The following is a 20,679-nucleotide window of genomic DNA, read 5'->3' on the forward strand; positions in this document are numbered from 1 at the left end:
GGTGCTTTAAAATTTCAAACTGTGAATTCCAATGATCTCAGTGTGAAAAAATGAATGAGGGTGCTGGAAAGAGTGTTAAGTGAGTGTTGGTTACACTCTTCAAGATTAAAACACTACTTAAGTTTTGACATTGGCGCCACCATAAAGTTCTAGAATCCCCACATGTAAGTTAAATTTACCACAGCCAACATAAAACTCAATTTACTAGGTAAGTCCAAATTCATAATTTGAAAAACAATAGTTCAATAAATTTTTGGAGAAGCTCAGCATTCCATCACATTTGTTTAAATAAATTGATATATCTTCCAAACAAACACTTACAACTTTATATGCTCCTACTTACATATACCAGTAAAAATTATAATAGCCGCAGCCATATGGAAGTATACATCAAAGAAGACATTTTTCTTTGTGGCAATCTCAAATGAAAGACAGCTTCCATGGATAATATCTAGAGACCAAGGAAGGTGTACCAGCCTCAAAGAAACATGGCTTCACAAGAAAGACTAACCTGTACAATACAGTTGGAGAGGTGTAAAAATAGAGAGCTACTCAAATAATATTCACCGGATTGATGAATTTATATGCAGGATCCAATATCGTCTCACATTCACCGACTTAAGCCAAAAGGACAATTTCACCACGTGAACCTGCCATCAATTGAACCGAAATAACAATGGTTATTCTACTTAAAAATTACGAATAGAAAATACATTGATGTGTAGTTAGGGCTGCTTATCTGTCGTACATTTTTCATAAATCTCTTTCACAAGCTGTAACGTTGAAACAGTATCTTCAGCCAGCCTTGAGATTCTCTCCACCTCCCTCATTGCCTCAGCGGCCAAAAATGATTTGTTCTCGGCGTCAGCAACTCTGTAGGCTGCAGTATCAGCGGCATCCTTTATTATCTCATTACATGTCACAAAACTAGAGGTTGGGGATTGTTGTGGCCGTAAATCCTTTTGTTCTGGCACAGGTGATTTTGGAGAGGGTAATCTTGGTCCCGATGGGGTGTCCTTTTTAATCTTGTAGCAATTTTGTACCTGTAGGAGATGTAAAAATACTCACATAAGAAAACAAGCTTCAAGTTTCAAGATCATTCAGCTTTAATATGGGAAATATTTGCTTATGTTCCAATAATGTAGAGTGTTAGGACTGCTAATCGGGTTGGGCCTTTGGTGCAAGATCAGATGGGGCCCAAGATATGGAAAGTCTACTCTAGGAGGGGGGAAGGAGAGAAAGGGAATCTCGATGTAACTAATTCCCTAACAGAATAGGATAGAGAGAGAAAGGGGAATTGATGATTGTAATTAGCTGTCTATAAGAAGGCTGTTAGAAGGGTAGAGAGGCTATCTCTTTCATTAGCTAAATTGAGAAATGGGTAGGAGCTTGCTCTTGTCAGAACAGGGAGCCATTCCCCTTCTGTGTAATTGCCAATACAAGTAATAAACAATCATCTTTAGTCTGCATTCCATTTTTTCCTTACTGGATTCTCATTGTTAGGACTCAGGTTCCTAACAATTTGGTCCGATCTGCCGGATCGTTTCATCAGAGTCGGTGAATGCCACCTAGGAAGATGAAGGCTGCAGTTACCCAGATGGAGTCCAAGATCGATGCGCTGGAGGGCGAGCTAGCGGCGATGCGCACGTCGCTAACAGCGGTCACGACGGCGGTGAAGGATCTTCCTTCGATGCTAGCCGCGATGGTAGACAAAGCGATGGGGAAATCCATTGCAACGGAAGAGGACAACGGAAACGGAGTTCTGGCGAACGATTCTGGGAATCAAACCCCGGTAGCCGCTGGAGAAAAAAGAGGAGGGTCACGTCAGCTGCACGACGATGCTCTCACAGAGTTCAGGCAAGCGGTGAAGAAGGTAGAGCTCCCGGTGTTTGACGGCGAGGATCCAGCTGGTTGGATCTCACGCGCCGAGGTATATTTCCGGGTACAGGAAACGTCATCAGATGTTAAGGTGGGTTTGGCACAGCTTAACATGGAAGGGGGAACCATCCATTTCTTCAATTCTCTGCTTGAATCGGAGGAGGAATTGACGTGGGAACGGTTACGCGACGCTCTCCTGGAGCAACGCGGCACGGTAGAGGAGTATATCACAGATTTTGAGTACCTCACCGCTCAGATCCCAAAATTGCCAGAAAAACAATATCAGGGATACTTCTTGCATGGGCTGAGGGAAGACATCCGAGGCAAGGTGCGTAGCCTGGTAGCCATGGGAGGAGTGAATTGAGCTCGGTTGTTGGTGGTAACTCGGGCAGTGGAAAAGGAGGTGATGGGAGATAGCAGGTCGGGTCAAGCAAGGGCCAACCGATACGGTGGATCGGGTTTCCGAACCGGAACCGGTGGAGCAAACAAGGGTACTGGGGCTGACTGGGTTTGGGTCAGGGGAAACAAGGATATGGGCCAAACTAATACCAGGCCCATGACCAACAACGTCCGCATGGAACAAACAAAAAATTCAGGAGAAGCGAGACGGGCTGGGCCGCGTGATCGCGGATTCAATCACTTAACATACCCCCAACTGATGGAACGAAGGCAAAAAGGCCTTTGTTTCAAATGTGGAGGGCCTTTTCATCCCAACCACATTTTCCCCGACAAGCACTTGAGATTGCTCATCCTTGAGGAAGACGATGAAGAGGATGAAGACGGCAAAATTTTGGCCATGGAGGTCAAGGAAGAAGAAGACGATTGCGGCGGAGAACTAAGCCTGATGAGTTTAAGCGACGTGGGAGGACAACCTGGAGACATTCCGCGGACGATGAAGCTTCAAGGGACCATTGATGGAGTCCCTGTTTTGGTGCTCATCGACAGCGGGGCCACCCACAATTTCGTGGATTGCCATTTGGTGCGGCGAATGGGGTGGAAGATCGAAGATACCCCTCGGATGACGGTGAAGATGGGGGATGGCTACAAATCGCAAGCTCAAGGGCGATGCACAGGTTTGGAACTTAATGTCAATAGGTATCGTCTGATTTGTTCACCACAATTGTTTGACCTTGGAGGTCCTGATATTGTCCTGGGAATGGAGTGGCTGAAAACCCTGGGAGATACAATTGTGAACTGGCACACACAAACAATGAGTTTTTGGAGTAATCAGAAATGGATCACCTTACAGGGGATGCGCACCAGTAAGGAAACAATCGTGGCTCTTCAAAGCATTCTCTCTTCGGTCAATAAAGAGAAAGAGCTTGGGTTACTGGGTTCCAGAGACAGTGAACGATCCATGCCATCAAAAACATTGGAGCTTACCCCGGTCCAAGAGGAAGAGCTGACTCGGTTACTGCAGAAATTCGATGAAGTGTTTCAGGAAAAGAAAGGGCTACCCCCAGGTAGAGGCAGAGAACACTCCATCACGATTCAAGAGGGGCAACGACCCGTAAATGTGAGGCCCTATCGATATCCCTATCACCAGAAAAATGAGATCGAGAAGCAGGTGAGGGAGATGTTGGCTTCAGGAATTATCAGGCAGAGCACAAGTGCTTATTCCAGTCCCGTGATTCTGGTCAAGAAGAAAGATCAGACTTGGCGAATGTGCGTGGATTATCGAGCTCTCAATAGAGTAACAGTGCCTGATAAATTCCCAATTCCTGTGATTGAGGATAGACGAGCTCCATGGTTCAATTTTCTTCTCCAAACTTGACTTGAAGCCAGGTTATCATCAAGTTCTGGTCAAGGAAGAGGACGTCCACAAGACAGCGTTCCGGACTCATGAAGGACACTACGAGTACATGGTCATGCCTTTCGGTTTGAAGAATGCACCGTCCACGTTTCAGAGTCTTATGAACGAAGTGTTCCGACCCATGTTGAGGAAAGGAGTCCTGGTATTTTTTGATGATATTCTTGTTTATAGCAAGACGTGGGAATCACATATGAGCCAGTTAGAGCAAGTCTTGAAGTTGCTACAACATCACAGCTTAACGGCAAACAAAAAGAAATGTCAGTTCGCTACTAGAACAGTGGAATACTTGGGACATCTCATCTCGGAGCAAGGAGTGGTTGTGGATCCTAAGAAGGTTTCTAGTGTGGAATCGTGGCCTGTCCCCAAAAATGTGAAAGGTGTACGCGGATTCTTAGGACTTACAGGCTACTATCGCAAGTTTATCAAAGACTATGGTAAAATTGCGAAGCCTTTGACAGAGCTCACGAAGAAGGATGCTTTTGGGTGGGGGGAACAAGCGCAGAGGGCTTTTGAGGAACTCAAGAAAAGGCTGACCACCGCCCCAATTTTAGTGTTGCCTGATTTCACTCAGGAATTCCGCCTGGAATGTGACGCTTCAGGGGCAGGAATTGGTGCCATTTTGCTGCAAGGAAAACACCTTGTAGCCTACTTTAGCAAAGCTCTTGGGCCACGAAATTTAGCCAAATCGGCATACGAGAAAGAGCTTATGGCTGTTGCTTTAGCAATACAACACTGGCGGCCTTATCTACTTGGGCGAAAATTTGTGGTGTCAACAGATCAGAAGAGCCTCAAGGAATTTTTGCATCAAAAAATTGTCACTGGGGATCAACAGAACTGGGCTGCATAGCTGTTAGGATACAATTTCGAAATTGTTTATAAGCCTGGGAAACAGAATCAGGGTGCTGATGCCCTGTCGCGGGTTTGTGACACAGGAGAAATACGCTCTATGGTTTCCTATCCTTTGTGGGAAGACCTTGGCGTGATCACAGAGGAGAATCAGAGGGACACGCAACTCTCCAAGATCATCACAGACATAAAACAGGACTCTCAAGCTCATCCAGGGTATAGTTTGTACCAAGGAATCCTGCTTTATCAAGATCGTTTGGTTATCTCTGGTGCTTCCTCCCTCATTCCCAAGTTGTTACAAGAATTTCACAACACCCCTCAAGGAGGCCACTCAGGGTTTCTACGGACTTCTCGGCGCTTGGCAGCCAATCTGTATTGGAGGGGAATGAAAAATTCCGTTCAGGAATTTGTGAAGGGGTGTGATGTGTGCCAGCGGCATAAGTATCTAGCTTCCTCTCCAGCAGGCCTTCTTCAGCCTTTACCCATTCCAGAACGCGTGCGGGAAGATGTGTCCCTTGATTTCATTACGGGGCTGCCCAAATCAAAAGGTTTTGAAGCCATCTTTGTTGTGGTCGATCGTCTCACCAAGTAATCGCATTTCATTCCTTTGAAGCACCCATACACAGCTCGGAGCATGGCAGAACACTTCACCAAGGAGGTCATACGTCTACATGGAATACCTTCGTCGATAATAAGCGATCGCGACCCCTTGTTTGTTAGCCACTTCTGAAAAGAATTGTTTCGTTTGCAGGGAACTCAATTGAAAATGAGCTCCGCATACCATCCGGAATCCGATGGACAAACGGAGATTGTTAATCGTTGCTTGGAGACGTATCTCGGTTGCTTCGCCGCCGATCAACCTAAGACGTGGGCCACCTGGCTTCATTGGGCGGAATACTGGTTCAACACGACCTACCACTCCGCCACCCAGCAAACCCCTTTCGAAGCGGTGTACGGCCGCAAGCCACCGGTGATCACACGATGGGTACTTGGAGAAACAAGGGTGGAAGTTGTCCAACGCGAGATGCAAGACAGGGACGAAGCTCTTCGCCAACTCAAGCAGCATCTTCTCCTGGCTCAAGACCGTATGCGAGCCCAAGCAAATTCGAAGCGTTGTCACCAAGAGTTTGCGGTAGGAGAATGGGTGTTTGTAAAGCTGCGAGCTCACCGCCAGTTATCAGTGGCCAACCGCGTGCCCGCCAAGCTGGCGGCGCGTTACTTTGGTCCTTATCCCATCACAGTGCGAATTGGAGCGGTGGCGTACTGCCTGCAACTTCCAGAGGGTTCGCGCGTTCACCCAGTTTTTCATATTTCTCTGTTGAAGAAAGTCGTTGGGAACTATGCCGTGGAACCGGAGTTACCAGAACACTTAGATGGGGAGGATTTGCCTATGTCCCAACCTCTCGCTGTGCTTGCTCATAGAGATATCTCCCGGCAAGGTGAAAGTGTATCTCAGGTGTTGATCCAATGGCAAGGGAAAGCTATAGATGAAGCGACCTGGGAAGATCAAGTTACCATTCGCAGTCAGTTCCCCACTTTCAACCTTGAGGACAAGGTTGAGCCTTCAGGAGGGAGTATTGTTAGGACTGCTAATCGGGTTGGGCCTTTGGTGCAAGATCAGATGGGGCCCAAGATATGGAAAGTCTACTCTAGGAGGGGGAAAGGAGAGAAAGGGAATCTCGATGTAACTAATTCCCTAACAGAATAGGATAGAGAGAGAAAGGGGAATTGATGATTGTAATTAGCTGTCTATAAGAAGGCTGTTAGAAGGGTAGAGAGGCTATCTCTTTCATTAGCTAAATTGAGAAATGGGTGGGAAGCTATAGGATAGAGAGAGAAAGGGGAATTGATGATTGTAATTAGCTGTCTATAAGAAGGCTGTTAGAAGGGTAGAGAGGCTATCTCTTTCATTAGCTAAATTGAGAAATGGGTGGGAAGCTATAGGATAGAGAGAGAAAGGGGAATTGATGATTGTAATTAGCTGTCTATAAGAAGGCTGTTAGAAGGGTAGAGAGGCTATCTCTTTCATTAGCTAAATTGAGAAATGGGTAGGAAGCTCTGAGCTTCCTATTAGGAGCTTGCTCTTGTCAGAACAGGGAGCCATTCCCCTTCTGTGTAATTGCCAATACAAGTAATAAACAATCATCTTTAGTCTGCATTCCATTTTTTCCTTACTGGATTCTCATTGTTAGGACTCAGGTTCCTAACATAGAGACTCTGAGAAAAGGACGACATAAAGCCTCTTGCAATCCTAGAGCAACAATTTAACAAGTGATAAATAATTTTTTTAATCCAGTTGAAGTAAAGGAAAACAAAGAAGAGGAAGTTAAGCGCTCCTCTTCATAGAACCCACAAAATTAAGCAAAGAAAAACAAAGCATTACTAGTAAATAGTAATACAAATTAGCTTTACAAGTTCCAATAGAGGCATGTTTAAAACGAAAATCACTTAAAAAAACCCAGGAGAGAACTGAGAAGTAGCCATGACAAATAATTCAAAACAGAAAATAAGAGCATTAAACGAGGGGAATGGGGGCAGATGCTTGCTCTTCAAAAAGAGAAAATATGTCAACCATCCTACGTCAAGCAAGAACGAATGCCAAGTGTAACGTGATAAGGATAAAAACAAAAAGAATTTAGAAGTATCTTTTATGGTGCAACAATGCCATAATTCATGAAAAATGGGAATCAGTAAATAAAGGAATGCACATATCACAGATTTTAGATTTAAAGGAAAAGCTTCAAAGTTAAAATAACAAATGAAAAGCTATTACATATATTTCGAGAGAAGCATCATAGACGACTAATTTACCTTTTCAAGCTTCCCCTGATGAACAAGCTTCCTTAACCTTGCACCTAATGCCTTTCTGAAATTTTGATGAAGTGTGTTTGTGTGTTTTTGCTGCAGTATAAATATAATATAAATCATTATTCCTTGCAAATTCTAAAATAAAAGCTTAAAAGATCAAGATGAAATTATGCACAAATAGATGCTACATAGTCAACTACATTCCCACCCACACTCCGAAAAGAAAAGTGCAGGGTTGAGCGCAGATAGAAGGAAAATGTAAGACAAACCCATTTGTTTTGACTTTTGACTAAAAGGCAAGTTAAAATGAGCATAACGAACCAATATTATCAGTCTATGTGACAAATACTTTTACTTCTCATAATTGGAATAAAAATAGCTATAACTATAAGAAATAATAAAGTGAGCTTATTGCTTTGAATGATCATAGTAGAATGAATACAATTCAAAAGTGGTAAACATACAGGAAGGTCCTTTGAGATGATGAATTGATTTCAAATTCTCAAATGTAAAATACAAATGGCACGCCACAAAGATTGATAAGTGCATGAGCTCACAGGCTCAAATCCCATAACTACAATTGTATCCCATAAAAACTAAACCCTAAATATCAACATTGTGAAATCTAAAATACAGATGGCATTAGGATATTTAAATTCAAAGATGTCCTCTGTTACAAGGATAATTCTCATCTAAAAACTAGTTTATTAGTACTACCTCACAAAACAGCAATGGGGAGCCATAGAACCTAATTGCACAGCCACAATTCCATCCACGATCGTTAAGCACAATTTGATTCATTCATATTTAAGTCTTTTAATCAATAATTAAATCATAATGATAGCGTGTTGCCACATAAACAAATATATAACCCCAACCCCCAAAAAAGAATCATCTGACCTCGATGAAACTAACAATGGCATTCATATCAGAACCATCAGCATCCTTGATCGACGATAAAGCTTCAAATATCATTGCATTGTACCTGATAGAAGAAATAATAAGAGTACAGAATTCCTCTTAATAAGGGATTGACAGGACAATAGATTATAATAACTTGTGATAATCAATTAGAAAACTTATGTAAAGGAAGAATGAAATGAATAGTTCCACGAGATCATATTTACTACATCCCCAAGCCACAAAATATAATAATTGGTATCATTACATTCCATTGTGGATTTCCGGGGTTTTAAAGTGAAATGCCAGTCAATCGTGAAAATTTTCATGGCATCTCTTTAGCGCTCACTGCTCAACATGTGAGTTCTTCCCTGGTTATTTCTTTGGCAGACATAGGAGGCGCTTATTTGCGTTTGGGTGCTTTTGTAAAATAATTCTCCCTTTAATTCCTCGTCTAGGCCAGGATGGCATCCTCATCATTACCGGGAAATTCCAGTCCCGCCAATTCTCCCTTAATTTGCAAAATAAATTTTAATCTCTATTACCCATAAAAAAAATCTCTTTTTATCCATTACCATGTAAAATTGGGACAACAGTTCAATACTGAATTTGCAAAGTTACATAGAGAGTGGGGAAAGGGAAATGGTCATACCTCGGAGGAACTTTGGCCTCGTGATCCTTTTCAGCAGAATTTTGAGATGGAGTTGGAACCTTAGGAGTAGCAACATTTTGCACAGAAGGAGTAGCATTTTGCTGATTGGGAACTGGAGTTGAAGGTGCTGTTAGTTTGGGCTTGGAAGTCCTAGACTTAATATTGGAGCCTTGACCAGTGACAACATTCAAATTCCGCCATTTATCCTGAAAAATCATAAATTGATTGAAGAATAACAAAACCCAACATTTAAATTTCTCCATTTATCCTGAAAATTCAAAAATTGATTGAAGGAAAACAAAACCCTAAACCTAACCCTAACCCTAAAAGAAGATTAAGAGAAATTGGAAACAAGTTCTGACCTTGAGATCGATGTTGGAACGGCTGGTGAGGGAAGGAGCGAACTCCGGATCTTTGAGGATGTTCTTCCACTTGCCGGCGCCGTACTTCTGGACGCCACGGTGGAGGGCGTCTTCTTCCTCCGCCGTCCATTTCTGCTTCTGATTTCCCATTTCTCCTCTCACTCTCACTCTCACTCTGCTTCCATTCAACTTTCAATTCATTCTGATTTTATTCAATTTAATTAACAATTTTGCAAATGACCAATCAGAATAAAAATTATGACTAATTAATACTAATAAAACAAATTCTGAGCAATTAATTAATTAATACTTACCAAACTGAAATGGAGGAAGAGGAAAGTGTACACTTGGTGGTGGGGAAATAAATATATATATATCATCGTTTCATTGGTTTTTTTTATTAAAACCGTGAACCGAATCAATCTTCATTGGTTTTTATTAGTTTAGATCGGTTTTGAACTGAATAATAAAAAAATTGATCCAATTGCTTTAGTTCGGTTTGATTTGTCGGTTTCATCGGATCTAATAATTGAGAATGATGAGTAATTATGAGAAAAAATATGACCATAAAATAAAAATAAAAATCATAAGTAATAGATAATAGAATTGAGCTGATATTTCTGAATTGTTCTATGTGCAACGTGGAGGAAGAAGACGTTAACCATGTGTTTTGCGGTTGTCCGAATTCACGTCGCTCACGACTACAGTTCGGGTACTTCATGTCGTCTCTTGATACAAATGAGTTTTTTCAAGGCTTGGTTCAACAAGCTTCTAGCCCAAAAACAACAGATTATCCCAGTGGTCGTTCTTTGGTGGAAATGGAGTTGGGGGAATCAATTTATCTTCAGCGAAAAGTAGGGGAGATCAGCTATGATCTGCAACAGACTCTGTTGGATGTTAGAAGTTGGACACGGTGGTCAAATGTTGGTATGAATCCGCCGTGACAAGCTCATAGCGGTGCAACTTCAACATATGACGCAATGAGGATTGTTGGGCTACGACTTGTAGTTGGTGGGAGCTGGGAACCACATATGAGAATGATGGGTTGTGGTGTGGTTATACCTTAGTACATTGGATTTTTGGAATGTTTATGAGTTTTAGGCATAGAAATGCATTCTTGGACGAGTTTGTAGAGAATGGCCTAAAACATGCCTGAGGTTGAGCATATTGTACATATATGAAGTCTATGATTAGAAATTAGGTTTAAAAATGTGCACTTATTTGTTTTGGATAAGAGTGATTTCTTTTGTTGCGAATACAATGTCTCCTTCTACCGCATGACTACACCATCTTCTTCAACTTCACCTCTCCTTATCTCCTCTCCCCCCCCCCCCCCCCCCCCACCTCAACCTAATCTCTAAATCCTCAAACCTCTAATCCACCTTTCTCTTAGCTCCATCTTCCTTAGAAGAGGAAGCTAAGTAACACTATGACTAAAAGTCCTTACCGGCTGTTGCAAAATGCTAATCATAGGCCACCTTCACTACTGTCTATCCAATCGCACATATCGTCGTGAAAGTTGCTGCGCGGGCCACCACGCTTTGCAGGCTTGGAGCGCAACTACATAGCCCCTATTCCACATTCGTGGACCGATTGTTTATTTTTTCTTTTTAAAATATCGTTTTTCATTTTTTTCTTTTCAAACTTATGTATGTAGGCATGGAATCTTATAATCAATACTTACTTAAATTTCAAAATGGATACTAACCATCAAATTAAAATTGTTGAAGTATCAAATGATTATAGAACTTTTTGAAATTTTATGAACTTTACTCATTTAAAACTTTGATTTCATTCTGCTCAAGGATAGATTGGCTTTGCTTTTTTTTTGAAACTGGCTTTGCTTTAGTTTCCTGCCTTCTTTGTTGTTGTTTGTTTATTTTCCGAGGCAAAAAAGAACTTTGATTTCATAGTTACATTTGTCAAATTAATATTCTATAATCAGTTATTACCTGAAGCAACTTTGGAAAGAGTTACTTCTAGAGTAACTTAACTATATCTCCTTATTAGTCATAGTTTTATTTTTATTTTCTCTTGTAAAATGAAAAACATCTTTATAAGGTGGCGCCGCACCAACTTTCAGCAATCTTAAAAATGGCGGAAAATCGGTTGTCTGAAACTGGAGCCTGGATGATGATCAATACTGCTAGCTGCACAATGACTTGTGTTTCTGTTCTACTTTATCGTGCAAGATGGATGTATATATTTGTAATACGTCATATAAAATTATTTCCCAAATTATTTAAATTAGATATAAACCCGTGAAAAGCGAGGGTACCTTAAATATTTTTTTTATTGACCAATGACCATTACATGATTAAATAAAAATTTCTTAGATTTTTTTTAGAAGCAATTCCTTAGATGTATATTCATAATCGTAGTGAATATTTCACTTCCCCTTAGTTATGAGATCGGGGTTCAATTCTCACGATTGGAATGAATGGTATATTGTGGCCAGCCATTTACCACTTAATATGAGCTGTTCATAAGGTCTTAAAGTCAACTTCATACGTAGATCAGGTCATCTCAATATAGTAAATAAGTCGTGTTTGTTATGAATAAAGAGTAAGCAAGTAGATAAGAGAGAAGAATAGAGGAACAAGAGATAGAGAAATAGTGTGATGGGATGCTCTGCTAGGTGCAGACTCCCTTGTATTTATACTATTAGGTTTAGAGTGTTGAACAAGTATACATGTGGGCCTGACCCATGGACTCCTAACTCTGATGAGCATCCAAATATTCATAACACTCCATCTTGGATGACCATCCCTTAAGAATGTGCCTCATTAAAACCTTACTAGGAAAACCCGGTGTGGGATAAAAAACCTAGTGAAGGAAAAAGAGTACATCATTCTATAGTTCGTCTTTGTACATTGCCTCATTAAAAACCCTACCATGAAAAACCCAATGGGAAAAAACATGGTTAAGGAAAAAAGAGTACAATGCATTTTAATTGAAATCTTTAGGCCGACGAACTCCCACATTCTGCACAAGCTTTTCATATGTTGTAGTTGGAAGAGTCTTCGTAAATAAGTCTGTCAAATTATCACTTGAGCGAATTTGTTGGATGTCTATGTCACCATTATTTTGTAGATCATGTGTGAAGAAAAGCTCCGGTGATATTTGCTTTGTCCATCTCCCATGATGTATCCTTCTTTTTGATTGAGTAGTGCATGTAGTATTATCTTCATATATAGTTGTTGGCGGCATCTTTCAAGAGGACAAATCACCAATATCAAGTACGCATTGAATCACGAATCTCAGCCAAACGTATCCTCGTCTTGCCTCATGTAATGCTAATATTCCTGCAAGGTTAGCTGAGGTGGCTATCATAGTTTCTTTCACAGATCTCCATGAAATGGTTGTTCCTCCACATGTAAACAAGTAACCTGTTTGAGATATTTAGACAAATATCCAGCATCTGCATAACCAATTAGATTAAGCTTGGACATAAAGGGAAAAAATAAACTCATATCTAATGTGCCTTTAAGATAACGAAACACTTGTTTTCCATTCCAATGTCTTTGTGTAGGTGAAGAACTATATCTTGCTAATAAGTTAATAACAAATGATATATCAAGTCGAGTATGACTAGCAAGATACAATAATGCTTTGATAGCACTAAGATATAGTACTTCAGGATCAAGTAATTCTTCATTCTTTTCTCAAGGTCTAAAAGGATCTTTATTTACATTTAATGACCTTAAAATCAATAGAGTACACAGTGGACATGATTTGTCCATATAGAATCCTTTTAGTACCTTTGCATTATAAGTCCTTTGGTAAATAAATACCTCATCCTTTAGATACTCAATTGATAAGGCTAGACAAAAGTTTCATTCTCAACTCTTTTATCTCAAATTCTTTCCTTAGCAAATCTACAGCTTTTGTGAGCTCTTCTAGAGTCTCAATAAATCATTGTCATGAACATTAATTATGACATAAACAATCTCATATCTCATCATAAATATGCATGAGTTTGTTGGGTCATTTTTGTGACCGTCCTTAAGAAAATAATCATCTAGATTGCCTCAATCTAGTAATTTGTTCATTGTTGAGAACATGAATTGTGTGATTTAGGCATCTTACAATCTTCAAGGAGTTTTATAGAGATATCAATCTCAAGTGAGCCATACCAATAAGTTGTAACTCCAAGTATCCACCATGATTGTCACTTGTTTGACTTAAATATGACAACATTATTTCACTTTACTACAAAGACTCTTTAAGCCTTATCGTCTTTATACCTTTAGGGTATAGATATGAGGTCCAAAGACCCTTAAATTCAGCAAATGAATTGCTTCTTTCTATTTATGGCCAATCACACCCATTCATTTTCGGGTTCAAGATTCTCGCACACATTTCTAATATTGAGCGCTACTTCACCATGTCGACAATTCTTCATGTTCTTGGTTCCTTGTGTTAACTTGTAGAGACATAATCATATGAGATCTCTTAAATAAATAATTATAGGTACCTGAACCTCTTCAGGAGGAATAAACATTTTTGTAGTCTCTACACTTTTCAAGATAGTTTGCCTCCTCAACAAGACCATCATCCTTCTCTAGGATATATATTTTTGAACCAAGTTTTAGGCATGCCTTAACCTAATAATAATGACAAATTTTCCAACTAGGATATCAAGTTAGAGAAGGGTATTTGGAGCATATAAGGAATTTAATAATTCCTTTTAGGTCAGAGAATGCATCTTTTGAACTTCTGGTTCATAGTGCAAGTATACATATGCATTCTTTACAAATTTTCAGAGCTGCTTAATTTCATCTCCCTCTAATGCTGAGAAACAACAAGTAAGATATGAAATATCTATCGGTAATGGCTCAAATTGATTACATGACCTCAGCTTTCCTTGTGGTCTCACCTTAGTGCGTTGTGGTGGAGCAATTGAAAATATATAACGCACATTGAAAATTCGTAGATGAGAGATATTAGGTTCCTGACCATGAACCAATTACAATAGGGAGAATTCTAATGAATTGTTGGCTTGATGCGTGTCAATGCTGCTAATTGCAAAATCACATGTCCATAAATAAGGCTATTTGTTCTCATATGTAATTGTCTAGCCATAAATATGAGGCGTTTAATTAAACAAATCAGCTAGATCATTTGAATACGAACATGTGCAACTTATTCAAAATCATGTCATTTACCAACTTGATTAAGGTTGGAATTTTCACTCTATCAATATTGAGAGTTGATGACATATATTTCGTCATTTAGTCGATGCATCGATAAATTTATGAAATACTTAAATGACTCATAAAAAGAGTGAATATGTGCACATGTATCACATCTAATATACTCAAGAGTATGCGGGATTCAAACCCATATATTTTACCAATTATTGATTGGTCATGAGAACAAGATATAAGAATTCATTATATTGAAGAATCTTCAGGTTCTTCGATGAGTGCTCATATGAATTCATATACTTTCGCATCATAAGACTCGGGATGGTCTAACCGGTCATGCCAATCACATTCACTTTGTTCCATATATAGAACTTTCTCATTCAAAATAATACTTCAATGTTTGAAGTAAAATTTCCTGACGTTTTAAATCCTTTAAGGATTTTGATGTTTTCAACCCATAGTTTTTCGTTACATCAATTAGATGTAAATAAAGTCATTCAGAACTTTCAAATTAATAAGGAATTTGTGTACATGACAGTTGTGTCACAAGATGAGTATTGCATCTCATATTTTCCTTTAACTCATATCCATCGCATGGAAAAACTCAATAGGTTTGACATCGTTACATGTCTAGATTACTACCGATCCAAGCAATATCTAGCAACAATGTTTATATATGCTCTTTATATTTGTATACTTTGATATCAATTTAAGAGGTGATAAGGGGAGTAGAAAGCATGAGATCATGCGCCAATGTGAGATTGTAACTCACACTTTAATTCTCAACATTCTCCCCCTAAGTGTGAGTCACAAACATATTATTATGCTCCCCCTCAGCAAGCTATTAGCAATTGCACTGCAATTTACTTCATCATCGTGCCAATAGGACACATCGACTGACCACCACAATGTGTCAGGAAGACTTCCGATATAAGGAGTCATTATCATGGCTAATACCATTTATAGGATTGCAACCGCATCTGGGGTTGTTCCTTTAAAGAATATAAGATTATTGATCTATGGATCTTTTCAAGATTGTCAATGATCCCTTTTAAAATATTGCTTTGAAATTTCATAGGCTTCTTCTAGAGAGCCACCACAAAAATTTCATTTCATGAAACAATACCATATATGTCTTTGGATGTCCTTCAAGGACATTTAACCATGCGTTGATCTAAATGATCACAACTTTTGTCATATTTGTTGAAATATTCACTTAAGGGAATATCTCAATCCTTCCTTAATATAGCTACTTCAGTAGCTTACATGATAGATACATCTCTTTCAATTGACTTGATCATTTATAATGGGAATGATATAGTTTTTCAGAAACTATAATATAAATATTAACAAAAGAATATATCATACAATTTCTTCTTTTTCTTCTATTCATTCCAAATAGCTAAATTTGTTTAAATATAATAAAGATTTGCATACTATTATAAAAATAAAAATAAAAACACATCCAAAAATCAATAGTTACCTAACAATTCAAATTGTATTAAGAGTTATAAAAAGAATTGATATCATATTAATTTTTCCCGTAGTATCTAGCCACAAAAACAAGCATTAATTATAAATGCAAATTGAATTTATATGAATAAACAAAGAATTCATTATCATGAAAAATTGCATATGTTATAAAAAGTCATTTAATAACGCAACAAGGAATTAGAGAAGGGAAAAAAAAATTATATCACTTGATATCGTAATCTTTTCATCATGGTTTGATTATAAACAAACGGAATTAGTTAGGATTTGTTTCAAAAAATATATATATAATAACAAAACGTGACCAATTGGCGCAAAAAGTAAAAAAAAAAAAAAAAACGGAATTAGTTAGGATTCAAAATATTAATTCAAATTGATAGCACAAAAGTAGTTACAGAAACATTATGATCAATTCAATTTAAATATAATATATCCCAAGATCTCTCTTTATCTCTTCCACTTCTTGTGAAAGATTCCATAATATTTCATTCACGCCAAGGAAGGAATGAAGAATGATCAAATCAACTAAATCATATATAAAGAGATATAGAGTAATTTCTCTTATATTGAATCTTTGTGGATATGATATTCATATAAATTTCTAGTTCCTCAAGAATTGTTCTTTGTATATTCATGCTATGGTACTTCTAAACTCATAGCTCAAAGAGAATATATCTCAATACAATTCTTATGGACTCGTAGGATATGAATCTTCAGGATTCAAATTTTTAAAAAATTGCACTACGGTACCTCTCGACTCGTAGGTTATGAATCTTCATGATTTAAAAAAAAAAATTATAATGGTACTTTTGTACTCATAGTCTATGAATCTTCCGGATTCATATTTTAAAAATCAACTACGGTACTTCCGGACTCGTAGGTTATGAATCTTCAAGATTCATATTTTGAAAAATTGCACTATGTGCTTCTAGACACGTAGGCCACAGTGCTTCTGGACTGTAATGCTATGAATCTTCATGATTCTTTCAAAATAATTTAATTACAGTGCTTCTGGACTGTAAGATTATGAATCTTCAGGATTCATATTTATTACTACGGTACTTCTAGACACGTAGTGAAGATTCATTCAAAATATTTCAACTACAATGCTTCTGGATTGTAGGCTATGAATCTTCATGATTCGTTATTATTACATTGATTCTGAACTGTAAGGCTATATGAATCTTCTTGATTCATGCAAAATAATTCAATTACAGTGCTTCTGGACTGTAAGGCTATGAATCTTCCTAATTCATGCAAAATAATTCAATTACAGTACTTCTGGACTGTAAGGCTATGAATCTTCCTGATTCATGCAAAATAATTCAATTACAGTACTTCTGAACTGTAAGGCTATGAATCTTCCTGATTCATGCAAAATAATTCAATTACAGTGCTTCTGGACTGTAAGGCTATGAATCTTCAGGACTCATGCTTATTAATATGGTACTTATGGACTCATAGATAAATGATTCAAAGAAGAAGGAGAAGAAGAAAGAAAAAAAAAATTAATAATTATAACCTTCCACATGGATGTGATACTTACTCTGGTCTTTCACTTAGGAATTATGGAGAGACTATCGTGCTGATAACGTGTTATGAATAAAGAGTAAGCAAGTAAATAAGAGAGGAGAATAGAGGAACAAGAGATAGAGAAATAGTGTGATGAGGATGCTCTGCTAGGTGCAGACTCCCTTGTATTTATACTATTAGGTTTAGAGTGTTGAACAAGTATACATGTGGGCCTGGCCCATGGACTCCTAACTCTGATGGGCATCCAAATATTCATAACAGTGTTTAGACTTTTTCAAAAGTAAATTTAGTTAAAATATTAGACTCAGGTCATTTAAAAAGTCTTACAAATCTACCAGACTAGCTATATAAATAGACGTGATGAATATAAATATATTTTTATCACTGCTAACATTGTTATGTTAAAAATTATACATCGAATATTATATACTTATTTACACTTTTATGAACAAATATAGTCTATTTTAAACAAGATTTATGACTTGTTTGAATACATTAATATGAAATATGATTTTAATTAAACTTTCAAACTCTAAAAAGTCCAACATAATCTAGTTTACTTTCATCCTACCTAGAACTAGTTTATAATATTGTTAGTCTCTTTATAGAAAAAATTCTTTTAGTATACTTAACTCATCATCATGTAAGTAAGTTTGATAACTTCTTTACAAAGGAGTATAAGTTTGCTAACAAACGTAAAAGTCTTATTATGAAATAAGCCTTTAAATATACTAATAAGCTAAGCTAGACTTTCACGAAGGTTAGACCAAGTTTGAAAAAAATCTATGACAGGTAACAGCTCAGACTTAGACCAAATTTTAAATATTTCAGGCCTATTTGCATAAAGTTTATCTTGATCCAACCCATTCTCACCCTAGACGTCCCCACCTCTTAGAAAATAATTGTATGTCTCTCCCAATAAGTGTCTTTTTTAGAGTTTACTCAAAACTGACAACAAATCTTTCACTTTTTTTTTTCTTAATTTCACAAAATCTTCAACTTTCATAACTTTTAAAATCATTTCTTGTTCTTATATAGTATATTATAATTTTAGATATAAGAAAAGAGAAACGAAAAGGAGAGATGAAAAATGTCGGGGATAACATTTTCTAATCTAAGGGTTTGTTTGGTATGTTGTATAATATAAAGTTTAATTACATAAGACTTAATAATATAAGCCTTTTTTTAACGTAATTAATAATAATATAAGCTTGATAAGATATGATAGCTCAAGTGGTAGGAGTCGGGGACATATAGGTTGGGTAGAGGGAGGTCCAGGGCTCGATTCATGACGGGTGCAATTTATCTTTCTGATGTACAAAAAAAAAGATAAACTCTGTCATTTAATATTATATAATATATGGTCATACATTGTATTACTTATCATATCGCTTACATTAATATAATGCTATGTTTGGCAAAGTATAATTAAATAATAATTATTAGTATAAAAATGTAGATAATATTAGTTGATGGTGAAGATGGTATTGGGTGGCAGCAATGATAATGGCGGAGGCGATGGTGACGACAGTGGTGGTGACGACGGTGATGGTGTGTGGTGGCAATGGTGGCAGCCGTGGAAGATGGTGGTTGCAGTGGTATAGTATGTGGTGGCGATGGTGATGGCTACTGGTGGTAATTGTGGTAGCGGTGGCGGTGGCGGCAATGCCAGCGAAGGGTAGGGGTGTACAAGACCCGACCCTACCCGCCAATCCGTCCCGGCCCAAGTCTTTAGGGCCGGGTTCAACCCGGCCCGAACCCGGCCCGATCATAAAAATATATCGGGTTAGGGTTGATCATTGAGTTATCCGGTTTCGAGTCGGGTTCGGGTTCGGGTTGACACTCGGGCCACCCGGCCCGTCCCACATATATATTTTATAAAACTTTAATTTGTTATAATGGTCAAAATGTGATAAATTGTGCTCAAATTTATCTTACCATGTGGATGAGATGAAAATGTTTAACATCTACCTTATGAATTAAATAAACGTTGGTCGAAAGATGGACACTTTGATACTCTAACAAGAGAAAATCATGTAATGCACATGTGAGACAAGTGAAGAGAGATCAAACAAAATGTGTGACACGTGCATATAGATCAAACAAAATGTAAACCTCTCAAGTGAAATATATTATGCAAGAATATTGGATCTTTTCTTCTAAAAAATAGTTCTCACTTGTAACTCTTTTAGTATGTTATTATTTTTAAATTTTACAATTAGTATCAAATAGTCTTAGATTTATTGTCTCTCGGGTCAACCCGGTCTCATCCTACATAGACCCGTCCTAAATTGGACCCGCATATTGTCGGGTTGCTTCGGGTCTAGGGACGGGTTAGGGTCTAAGAATTGACGCGGTCAATATTTAGGGCCGGGTTAGGGTTAAACAAAATCTGTCCCAACCCGTCCCTTGTACACCCCTAGCGAAGGGGGTGGTTGTGGTAGTGACGGTAGAGGTAGCAATAGTATATATAGTATGTGGTGGCAGCGGTGAATGGATGATGGTTGTGGCGGTAGTTTTAGAGATGGGTTATGGCAGTAGAAAATGACAATGACAATGACGGTTGCGATGATGATGAATGGTGGTGAAGGTGGTGGTGGTTGGTGGGGGATGGTGCTGGTGTAGAGTATTGTAGTGGTGAAGGGGACAAAGGTCAGTTGTGGTGGCGATGGCAGTCGAGGTGAAGCGTAATGGTCGTGACAATGGTGAAGGTGATGATGGCGTTGGTGTCAGTGTTGGTGTTGACGGTGAATTAAATATTTTCATAACTTACACATCACAATTTTATTAGACTCTATTGTCACATCTATAGAGTAGATTAGATAATTTACATTTTAATTTTTAATGTATAAATAAGCTTATATAGTACCACATTGATCACATCAAATCACATATCAGTCTAAAATGTATTGTATAATTAAGTTTATACTATCATATGTCATTATAAGAATAAATAAAAGTATATCTTTTATTATTAATACCATATTTTTTTATCTGGTTGACATCTGTGTATATTGTTTTTGCCAAGTCGCTCTGAATATCTGATGCGTGTCATTCAGAAAGCAATTGTATAGCATGCATGCAGTTAATGCTGTGGATTATATATATAGTACCTTGTTTTATTATCCAGCTGTAGTTACTATTGTTAATAACTTAATATGATGATGCATGATGGGCTATATATAGTAAGAGAATGCTGACAGTGTGGGCTATATTGAATGTTTTATTATCCCGGACATTTTCTTT

General features: G+C 38.0%; 1 protein-coding gene across 1 annotated transcript; it reads right to left on the minus strand.

Moving 5' to 3' along the window:
• Nucleotides 1-223: 223 nt before the first annotated feature.
• On the minus strand, nucleotides 224-9,509 carry LOC130746779 (single myb histone 3-like). The gene is made up of 6 exons (XM_057599503.1): nucleotides 9,260-9,509; nucleotides 8,898-9,103; nucleotides 8,246-8,330; nucleotides 7,349-7,438; nucleotides 749-1,043; nucleotides 224-650 (listed from the first exon to the last, which is right to left on the minus strand). Exons 1-6 carry the CDS (start codon nucleotides 9,407-9,409, stop codon nucleotides 619-621), a joined length of 858 nt encoding a protein of 285 aa, XP_057455486.1. The 5' UTR covers nucleotides 9,410-9,509; the 3' UTR covers nucleotides 224-618.
• Nucleotides 9,510-20,679: the final 11,170 nt, after the last annotated feature.

Source organism: Lotus japonicus, chromosome 3 (assembly GCF_012489685.1).
Source record: "Lotus japonicus ecotype B-129 chromosome 3, LjGifu_v1.2".
Classification (NCBI taxonomy): domain Eukaryota; kingdom Viridiplantae; phylum Streptophyta; class Magnoliopsida; order Fabales; family Fabaceae; genus Lotus; species Lotus japonicus.

What these genes read in the sequence shown, in the direction of transcription:
- LOC130746779 (XM_057599503.1), bottom strand. Translation starts at nt 9,409, where the DNA reads ATGGGAAATCAGAAGCAGAAATGGACGGCGGAGGAAGAAGACGCCCTC. An exon ending in GTTCCAACATCGATCTCAAG is followed by an intron (nt 9,104 to 9,259) that starts GTCAGAACTTGT and finishes ATGATTTTTCAG; the next exon opens with GATAAATGGCGGAATTTGAA. An exon ending in ATCAGGGGAAGCTTGAAAAG is followed by an intron (nt 1,044 to 7,348) that starts GTAAATTAGTCG and finishes CATCTCCTACAG; the next exon opens with GTACAAAATTGCTACAAGAT.